Genomic DNA, 11,245 nt, shown 5'->3' on the forward strand with positions numbered 1-11,245 from the left:
ACGCTTGCGATTACTTCCTTTGGGGTTATCTCAAGAGTAGAGTGTACCAGGACCGACCAAGGACAATTCAAGATTTGAAGCGGAACATTAGGACTGAAGTGGCAGCAATTTCTCCAAACGTTTTGCAGCGAGTAATGCAGTGTCTCCCATTGAGGCTCCAAGAATGTGCTGACAATGATGGACACCATCTTCGGAATACAATTTTCAAAAAGTAAAGCAGTTTATGCAAATACTTTGAGTTAAACTGTAATTCAAAAATAAAATATTGAATATAAACCATTCCGTGTAGTTCTTATTTCAATTTAAAAACCGTCAGGTTTCTCTACCGGACCCTGTATTTTTATGCAATGATGTACAATGAAAAAAAATAGTTTGACACGTAAAATGTTGTTGTTGTTTTCTAATGCCAGGCGTTTGACAAAGTCATTTGACCTCTTGCACTCCAATATTTTTCAAAGATATTATCATTTTCAGCCACTGAAGCACAGATTTTGAGGTGTTCCGAATCCATTTCTTGGTTTGAGTTGCACAATAGGCAGTTAGGGGACTGATATATTCCAATTCTATGCAGGTGTTTGGCCAAACAATCATGGCCTGTAATTACGTAATTAAAAGCACTTACAACTGGAATTTTTTAATAAATTATATACTGGTACCAAATTACGCAGAAAAGTCCAAATACCGTAAATATTTGGAACAAAAAAAAAAACAAATTTTGAATCTTAAAATTTGACCTTCCATCTCATCTTAACATGTCTTTTTTTTCTCCTGAAGTAAGCTACCTACAGTTTTTGCCAGATCAAAGTCTTGCAGTTGACTATCCATTCACGTTGCACATCATGAGATCATTCATACTCTCAGAGAATCTGAACTTATTTTTAATAAGATTCATCGAAATGAACCCTCTTTCACAACAACAGGTGCAGATTTGAAGCATGTGAATAATGAAGAGTATCAGTAACTCACCTAATACCGATACTGGAAAAGTATGACTCAATAATAAAATATTGAAACTTCAAATATTAATGTCATTATTTTAAATGATCATGTTCATGTGTTACACACGTTCAAATCTTTATGAAACTGAAATGTCAACTAGCATAACAATAGCATTGAGGTATATCACAATGTCATACATAAATCAAAATATTTTTGCACAGAATCTCTAAACATCATTCTTTCTAAAGTTAATTGAAGGGAAGTTTGCAAAATAAGACGTGGAAAGAGTGGCAAAGATAATGTGAAAGAGATTATGACCATTTAACATGGCACACAATGTGCAGGAGCTACAAACTTCCATGACGATTATTAACCAGGACTTTTAAGCGAAACGCCAACACAAATTTTCTAGGAGCCATGACAACCTGATACTCAGTATTTGTTCTGCTCTGCATATTCAGTATTCCTGATACCAAAATGTCATTTTGGCATGTCGTCTATCTGTCTGCCATTTTAAAATATGGTCCACACCTGTGGAGTAACAGTCAGCGCGTCTGGCTGCAAAACCAGGTGGCCCGGTCGGGGCAAGTTACCTGGTTGAGGTTTTTTCCGGGGTTTTCCCTCAACCCAATACGAGCAAATGCTGGGTAACTTTCGGTGTTGGACCCTGGACTCATTTCACAGGCATTATCACCTTCATATCATTCAGACACTAAATAACCTAGATGTTGATACAGCATCGTAAAATAACCCAATAAAATTAAAAAAAAAAAAAATTAAATATGAAATATCAAACATTCATAGATTTGTGGGAAATAACAGAGAAATACAAGATGACTGCGCAAGTTTCATCCACAAATTGGGAAATGAATTACTTTTAATACAGCAGTTGTTCGAAAATATTAACAAGTCAGAATAAACCAGAAGAAATGTATTATAAACATGCTAAATTTCATTTCACTTGGACTGAAATATAATTTATTGCTGTAAAGTTCATGTATAGCATTAATTCGCAATAAAAAAATGACTTCAAAGGGATTGTAAAGATAACTGAAATAAGGAGCTAAAAAGCACACTCACTTTTTAGCGTTTTTCGCTATTATGATATTTTCATGCCTCTATAACCCTTCACCAATACATTACTTATGTTAACTTACTTGTACTTTAGCATAGTATTCTGAGGTACTTGGTAGTTAGTCATAGGTTTGCGAAATCTATATATCTGCTCTAGAAGGTATGCACGTATCTTCGTGAATGCTTTTATCTTCAATTTTTCCAATATATCTTTCACATCGTGACAAGCTTTGGTTTCTGTAACAACCAACAAATGCAAGTATTAAAACATGTAAGCCAAAAACGAGCCAGGGAGGTACAGCTTCTATGAAATTAGCATTACAGTCAAGTAGGTAGCATAACGCCCTGCCCTGCCCTGCCCTGCCCTGCTATTTTACTAATATAGTAAGTGTATGAATCTTGAACACTTGAACAATACCTTTGAAACTCTGCTCCTTAACGAAGTTTATCTTATGGTTCAGAATCTCTAGCTGCACCAAGAATTCCTTTTCTGTGACTGCTGCATCCAAGATTCCACTGTGAACAACAAAATTTTGTCGAAGTTAGTACAAAAGATGTACAATGAAGTATAGTTTATATTCCTAATTTTTTTATTCATACGAATTTTACCTTTTTTTTTTATTATATGGACAGAAAGATGTTGCAAAATATTTTGTGATTAGAAAAAATTGTTCCCCCCCCCCCCCCCAGTATTACGACCAAGGAAATACTACTGGGCATATTGTCTACCTATCTAAGTGAAATAACTGCAGATTGAAAGGGGCGATAGATTATACTCAAATTAATAAAAAGACCTATAATACATTTTGTGATTAAATGCATGGTTAATTAGGAAATTAAGTTGGAAGTTACAGCAATCCGGCAACAATGCTGCAAACACACCCCTTCCTTCTTTTCGTAATACTCATGTAAGGGGTCAACGAACTCAGGCTGTCTGCCTAGGTGAACTGCCTCCATCTGCCTTTCTAGCTACAACATTGCAATCTGGTCGGATTGTTTAGTGGCTTCAAATTAAATGGTTCATAAATTTACATGAAAACTGTCCACGGTATTGAAATACTCCAAACAGATAAGTGATTTATTATTAGATTTTCTATTCATATAAACAAAAATTACGATCCTAACTGAAATAGTTACCGAATAAGATGGTGTTAAAGATTTGGGAAAACTATAACATCCCACAAATATGATATTATACTTTTTTGTTACATACAAGATGAGCTATTTGCTATATATATATATATATATATATATATATATATCCTAAACTACTTGAGAGATGATGTTCTTACTCAATACCTACAAGTCAGAGTGTCGGCTTTCCATGCTGGTAATCAGAGTTCGAAACCCAGCAAGTCAAAGTGTAATTTATGCAACAGGCATTTTGGAACTTGTGGAGCTCCTTCTTTTGGAAACAAATCATCATTTTGGATTGCTTCGGTCATCCATTTCTGTCATGTGGTAACATACAGTCCAGAAGACCTTTATGATAACTAACATTAAATAGTTAAACACAAACTGTTAGCCATTTTTTTTGTGTTGATCAGTTAGCTTGCATGGAAACTATTTTCTACCCTTATACACGGTTGTAATCTAATTTTCACTGTCATATGTTTGTACTGGTACAGGCATGACCTTATAAAATTTCAATTTAAATCTCTTTTTGTTTTATTCTTTAATGTTCTATGTCTTGTTCGAAGCATGTTTTGGTACTATGTAGTTTTCTCTGTTTCTCTGTACATTTTTCCTGTTTATAAGTAATGTTGCAGTCAAGGTATTTCAAGTATGTCATCTTTCCCAGTATTTGATTGCTCACTACAGTTTTCTATCTAATTGTATTCTTGTCCTGAAATGTCATAAGTTTGGTTTTATTCTCTGATATTTTCAGATTATATTTTTTATATACTGTATTTGCTGCAATTTAAATATGGCTATCTGTAATTTATCCTCAATACTGTGCATTATGATTTGATCATATGCGAACAATGATGTATTAATTAAATTATTTATTTTGTTAAATGTATTCCATTCTTCTACTCATCATCTTTCAGCATATCGATTCCACGCCTCTGGAATTCTCTCCCTGACCATGTCAGAGACTGTCAGACAATATCAAAATTCAAATTTAAATTTAAAAATCACATTCTAGTTCATGGAATTGCTTGTTGAACACCTGTCAGGTTGTGCAACTTCGGCTTAACCGATGACATATATTAAATATTGCAACTATGCTATTGTACAATTGACAATTAATATGTAATGTATTTATTATTATTATTATTATTATTATTATTATTATCAGTTATCACTATCACCATTGCTATCTCTGTTTTTCCTCCTTTTTTTTCTTGTATTGGCTCGATGAAAGCTCTATAGTGTTCTTTTGACCCTGTTGACCCTCTACAGGGTTTTAATTTAATTTGTATTATATTCATCAGCACCTGTATTTATTTTTTGTATTTATATGTGCTATCTGGTAGGATGGAAGAGAAGGCCTTATGGCCTTAATCCTGTCAGATTAAATAAATTAAATTAACTTAAATATGTTATTAAAACTTTCCATTGTCATACAATGTTGTCTAAATAAATATTAAATATATGAGGTGCACCCTTGTCTTAATTCTTTATTTACTGGTTGACTGATGTTTCCCTTGAAATTGCATTGATATTATTGAATATAAATATAGCTGTTTAATACATTTTATAATATGATCTGGGAATCCATTTCTTTCCATAATATGTCTCACTATTCACAGTCACATGCTTTTGTGTGTCCTAAATGTGATAAATAAATTATAAGCTCTCCTTGATGTTTGTACTCTAAGAAATTACAACATTCCTATGAAAACGTCTCAAGTTTTCATGACTAATACGTTCACAGAAATCTTGCTCTAAACCTTGAAGATGCTCTACTGAAAAATAGTCTCTCATTCACTCCCCTCATTTTCCCCTGGTAGACTTCGTTTATTGAACCACTTTAGTGCCATTCTTTTACCTACTAATCCTTTATTTAAGACAAAACATATCATTCCAACAACATCAATTGCTTTGATTCCATTCCGAGTTAGAATTGTTAGAAAACACAACATTGTCTAATGTCCACTATGATCATCACCATATTTATTCGCGTAATTTCTCCTATTTTTTAAATAAAATTCAGAGACAAAAATCGATGGGGTGGGGAATTACAAGAAAACAACAAAATATAGCCTATATCAGGAACAAAATGGTCATAAATAACAACAAACAATTCATGTAGACCTATTAATTAAATTAATATTCAATACTGAATAAATGCAAATACATAAACAAATTGAGTAATTATGGTTTGCAGTTTTGCAGCTTTTCTTAGCACCACTGTGTGTTAATTCTAATGCCGGTAGCCAGACCTCAATTTATGGTGCTAAGCTTCATGCGTAAGATATTGGTACAGTATCAAAATTAACTTATTAATTAGCGAAGAAAATAAATGAACGTGTAAGTATTTTACACTCTACTACTGTCATCAGACAACAAATCCAGATCATCTTCAGTGTCATCAGAGGCATTTTTCACTGTAGAAGGGACGGATAATGACCTTAAGTTTTTCATACTGGTATGAATTTTTACGATATTTCGAATCTTCACGAAAGACTCTCTTAAAAAAAGAAAAAGGAACCTCCCATTATTTTTTAAATGTAAAAGTGGGGGGGGGAGGGGATATTGCGAGGAAAATAAAATATACTGTATGTCCTAAAACTTTGAGAGGAGAAATAAAATTACGTGAGAGGCGAAATTATGACAGTAAACGGTATTTTGTTATCCATTAACTTACAGTAATAACAGTTCACTTGTCATTTTATTCCTCCAAGTCACATATCGGTATCTTAGTTCACTAAGGAGGCTGTCACAATTATGAGGTTTTCAGGAAAGGCAAGAAACGAAATGAAACTGACTGTGAACTAATGCATTGTGAACACGAAGAAAACTGTTAACAATAAAGGCAGTTGTCCATGAAAATAATATTATTGTCATTTCTGAAGTTGGAAGCCCACATTCAGCCTTAGTACCTCAACAATGACATTGACTTCCAACCATGTATGTTTATGTGATTGGTTCTCAGCCAATAAATTAGTATTAAATTATAACAAAACTAACATAATTCAATTTAAATCCTGTCAAAATTCAACGTCGCAAATATAAAACCCAATAATTAATAACAGGTGCATAACAGAAACAACAACAACCAAATTTCTTGGCTTACAAATCGATAATGTGTTAAACTGGAAAAATCATATTAAAGAAATTATTCCCAAACTAAATTCAGCATGTTTTGCTAGGCCTATTAGATCTATGCAAGAGATTGTAAATATCAATACCTTAAAAACAATATACTTTGCATACTTCCACTCGGTAATAAGTTTTGGAATAATATTCTGGAGAAATTCCACAGATAGTAACAGTAGGCCAATATTTTCACTACAAAAACGAGTAATTAGAATAATAGATAGTAGGTGCCAGATCTAGGACTATTTTTAAAAAAATTCAAATAATGCCCATGGCTTGTCAGTATATTTTTTCACTAATAATCTTCCTCGTATGTAACTTAATCGTGAAAACTTTGTAACTAATTCAACAGTTCATAGTATAAATATGCATAAAAAAATGACTTTCATACTCCATCGGCAAGGCTATCATGCTATCAAAAAGGAGTGTGTTATATGGCAAACATTTTTAATAGCCTCCCTATGGATTTAAAAAATGAAACTACAAAACATAAGATTATTTAGGGTAAAATTAAAAAAGTACCTAATTTCTCACGCCTTCTATTCTGTAAGTGAAATCATGACATTCAACAATGCTTCATGAATATTTCTGTGTTGTATTAAGTATTGATACTAAAACTTTGTGTTGTGCTAGTAGACTATACTGGGTGTTCATTTCAAAGTGTGTCATGACGTCACTGTTGATGAGTCAGCGTTTTGAAGCGAGTTTCAGCTTTTATGTCAGAAGTTGCCTATTAATCAAGGCGTTCAATCTGAACTTGAGAACGTGTACGGTATAACTTGAACGTCGTAGCAACAGATGGTGGTCTGTACGGTCTGTGTGCTACCATAACCTCTTTCGAACTGTTTTGCGAGGCCAACTCGTACGCAGGGTATTTCTTATGTATCATCGTTTGCGTACGGCAACATTCCACAACACAAATCAAAAGCTCCATGTCCATGTTGACCGTCGAAGTTAATGTCAACAAATACGTAAGTAATCGTCTTAACCCTCTCCCCATATCTCGACAGTAAGAAAAAACTCACATCAGTACATGTTTCGAAACAGTTCACACTCCTGCCACTACCGGCGTCACCATACGCATCGGTAAGTACTCTTCAGAATGAACGCCGTACTTGCTAGGCAACTTCTCTGGCAGACAGGTAATACACCTCTGCGGAAGTGTAGGAAGATTGAATTCTCTAGGCTCGACTAGCCACATGATGGCATACAGCGAGCCATGACACACTTTGAACTGAACACCCAGTATTGTAAAACTCTTCTGTATATATTTCAACTAAACTGTGACTATAATAATTAAGACTTTATATTACTATTAAGATTTTTTCTTTTTCATTTGACATGTCCGTATTCTAGCTGTGAAGCAATGTACGAATACCACGAAATGTAAATAAATACAATACAATAGGCTACTGAGCATGCGCAGTATGTTATAACTGGAACTTCGAAAATTCAGTTTTTGGGTCTGTACAGATTCTCATGAACTACTGGAAGTTGAACTAACAGCATTTGTGATCTCATAAAGCAGCCTTTTCTTATTAAGAATCATTAAGAATCCGAAAATATAAAAAAATGGACACCCGCCCTTAGTAAAATAGGCTTATAGGATTGTTGAACACTTGAAATCACATACTACAATTTTACCTGATATTTTCCCTTTTTGCATAAATATATAAGTATATTACATACGAAATGAGAGCATCCGAAACAGCCATATCATCAATGAACTGACTCAGTTGACCACGAACTGCTTGGCGATTATGTAACTGCTGACTCATGGATACTGATTTCCTCTGTAGGTAAAGAATTTCGCTGCTTATACTCCCCAGATCTGATTGGAAACTCAGTAACATCGATTCCATCCTCTGAAACATTTCAACATATTTTTTTCAAATGTAAGAACCCCGCACACATTAAGTGGTAAAGTTTCTCGTTACTCTTATAAACTGTATTAATATGAAATTATTTAATTATGTTTTGAACTGTAAAGTTATCCAACATTAATAAAATTATACAGTAGGTCCTATAAAAGATAAGCATTAATAGCTGAGAAAGTTGAATTTTGACATAAACAATTGGTAGACAAATTTTGCTTTAAGTCCTCTCACTGATGCACTAAGTTTTTTTTTTTTTTTAATGAACTTTTACAATATTTACAACACGAAATTTCATCAAGACATACTTCCATTTTATACATTTTTGGTCTAGGGAAAATACCCGAGAAAAAAAAAAAAAAAGAGTTTTTCGTAAATTAAGAGTAGCCTATTTCTCTAGACCAAAAATATAAATTCCTTCATTTGATTACGGTGAATGCTTCCTGTGATCTTGGCAGTGAATAAAAAAAAACTCACTGCGCATTCCGTGTTTCTCTTTTCTACCACCAGAGGCGCAAACTTGTTGATGCTTCTCCTTTTTCCACCATCGAGGCGCAAGAAGCATCCCCAGAACCATAACAAACTTTTGAATGAAATTTATCTTAGTACGGTGTTTAGTTAAGTGTTGAATAATCGATCAAACATGTGATATATTATCGACATATAAGTCAATATGCTACTGTAATTCTAATCACTTTCTTTTGTAGGCCTATTTTTTTTTTTGGTAATTTCATAGAAGACGGGCACTTGGTTGAATATAGTAAGTATTACCAACTTTTTTATTTCAGAGTTAAATGTTAGTGATCTTTTAGTGACTTTTCATGTTAGTTCTAGGGTTTTTTTTATACTAGGTGTCGCCGTGATTTTCTTTTAATTTGATTGGTTATAGTTGTCATTTGTTCTAGAATTTTCGTTAATTTTGATTGGATAATGACGTTATCAGTTGTTCTTGGTTGTTTGACGTGAGTGGTGTTATGTTGTGTCTGATGGCTAAAGCTATTGAAAGTTTGTCATTTTATGATTTTTGTGATTTTCTTTCGATTTGATTGGTTATAGTTGTAATTTATTCTAGAATTTTCATTAATTTTGAATGGATAATGACGTTGTCAGTTGTTCTTGGTTGTTTGACGTGAGTGATATTACATTGTAGATTTGTCTGCATTTGTCGAATGCGCATCATCATGCTTACGAAAAGGCACTTTTCAGTGCCAATAATTTATTTTGTGTGCACAAGGTTGGATTTTGAAGTAAGAGGGAAAGGAAGGAATCCGTGTTCTGAAATTATTTATTAAATTTTGTGTCGATTTTGGTTTAGTTCTTTCGCTGGTGAATAAGGACTGTGTTGAATGTTGAGGAGAAAACTGTTTTTCTGTGGTTTAAAGGAATTATTTACGTTATTTTCTGTAGATGTTAAGGTGTAATAAGTGTTCGAAGAGAATTTCATTTAGTGTAAAGACGTGGTTTATTTATGCAAAGTTGACTGTACGACAAAGTGTTGGTTTAGTTCTTTGTTGCTTGTATGGTTTAAGTTTAGATTGCCTTAAAGCCTGTGTCATTTATACTGGAAGTGAAGTGGTTGTCGATGAAGACGTCAATGAGAATTGAATTTTATTTGATAAGATGATAAATTATGTTTTGCTTTGTGTTTTCGTGATTTTTGGGAGTAAAGTGCCGACGAAAACTGCCAGAAAAGTACTATCAACTATGAAGTTCGAATGCTACGAAACGCCAAAAAAAAAAAATCAAAGGCAAAAAATTAAATATATTTTCATTTTTTTTTTTTTTTTTTTTTTTTTGGAGGGCTTGTTCTTCTTTAAAAATATGAATATATATTCGATTTTTCGATGTTTGGTGATATTTGGACTTCATAGTTGGCAGAACGTTTTTGGTAGTTTTCGTCAGCCATGTTGGATTTTGCCCGTCTTCTAGGAAATTACCTTTTTTTTTTTGTCCACGAAAAATACCCGAAGAAAAAGAAGTTTTCGTAAAAGAAGAGCACTTCCCTGGACCAAAAATATAAATTCGCTCATTTGATTATGGTGAACGCTTCCTGCGACCTTAGCGGTGAATAAAATGACTCCTTTTGCGCGCCTGGCAGTAGAAATACAACAATTAGGCTGAATTATTTATCACATACAACGTTGCAGGTACTTTTCTAGTGTTACAGGAGCTGCGAAGTTTATCCGACAGTAAACGAAGGTTTTTTGTTCAAATAAGTATCTCACTTTATTACCTCCAGAATACTATCACAAGCAGCAATTTGGTTGTGAAGGCTGGCGATATTTTGGCTTTCTTTAATGTAATCCTTGATGGACTTGTTCTCAACTTCTTTAAGTTCTTTCTCTATCTGACGAGAATACTGCCTCAAATCTGTCCCTGTTTTTAGTACCTCCTGAACTACATCATCATCCAAATTATTCTGCAACTGTGTACCTTCTAAACATTCACTTTCACCTTCCATCACGCTAAAAGATTTTACTTGATGTGATAGGTTATGGTCACTAGTTGTCAAAATGCATACTGCGATATTAACCATTCAGATTCTGTAAATATATTGCTGATAATATAAGTAAAACTATTAAATATGATGTGCAATTAATCAGCTTATTTACACCACCTAACCCCATTTCCAAACTTAAAATCTGTTAACACTTCACCCATTACGGTTCATGGCTACATGTGGCAATGTTACCAACACATCACTCACAGAGAGGTCACCAATCTTTCATCGTTCTGAACAAATTTCCCTCAATTTTAAATATTATATTTTTTTCAATTTCCAAATTTCTATCTTGTCTTCCTCCATCCGCTATTTTAATATGTAAAACAAGAACACCAAATCTCATTGAACTTGAAAGTGATATTATATGTATATCAAGTACAGAGTCCAGATATGAGAGCTACTTTCAGCACATTAATAAAATTATTTTTAGTGTGCAACTACTGAAACTTTTTTATACTATGTTAAATGCTGTTTATATTTTTGAATACACGACAGGTGTATGTTAATAACAATGTTAATAACTAAATAAGGCTCTTTCTTTTATTTTGTAAATCATCTCGGGGACCCCCCCCCCCCACCTCAGCTCTGT

At 33.5% G+C, this 11,245-nt stretch overlaps 1 protein-coding gene across 2 annotated transcripts in view; it reads right to left on the minus strand.

Annotated features, from left to right (window-relative positions):
• LOC138704452 (vacuolar protein sorting-associated protein 52 homolog) overlaps nt 1-10,849 on the minus strand; it is a 57,692-nt gene extending 46,843 nt beyond the window's left edge. The window contains exons 1-4 of one of the 2 annotated variants that reach the window (XM_069832334.1): nt 10,587-10,849; nt 7,969-8,144; nt 2,432-2,529; nt 2,097-2,250 (exon numbers count right to left, since the gene is read on the minus strand). In XM_069832334.1, the coding sequence (XP_069688435.1) occupies nt 2,097-2,250; nt 2,432-2,529; nt 7,969-8,141 (425 nt within the window). In that variant the 5' untranslated portion in view covers nt 8,142-8,144; nt 10,587-10,849. Of the gene's footprint in view, nt 1-2,096; nt 2,251-2,431; nt 2,530-7,968; nt 8,145-10,386 lie in introns of both variants that reach the window. The other variant, XM_069832333.1, reaches the window with a different exon arrangement.
• Between the last annotated feature and the right edge of the window lie 396 nt (nt 10,850-11,245).

The sequence above is a fragment of the Periplaneta americana genome, chromosome 8 (genome assembly GCF_040183065.1).
Source record: "Periplaneta americana isolate PAMFEO1 chromosome 8, P.americana_PAMFEO1_priV1, whole genome shotgun sequence".
NCBI lineage: Eukaryota > Metazoa > Arthropoda > Insecta > Blattodea > Blattidae > Periplaneta > Periplaneta americana.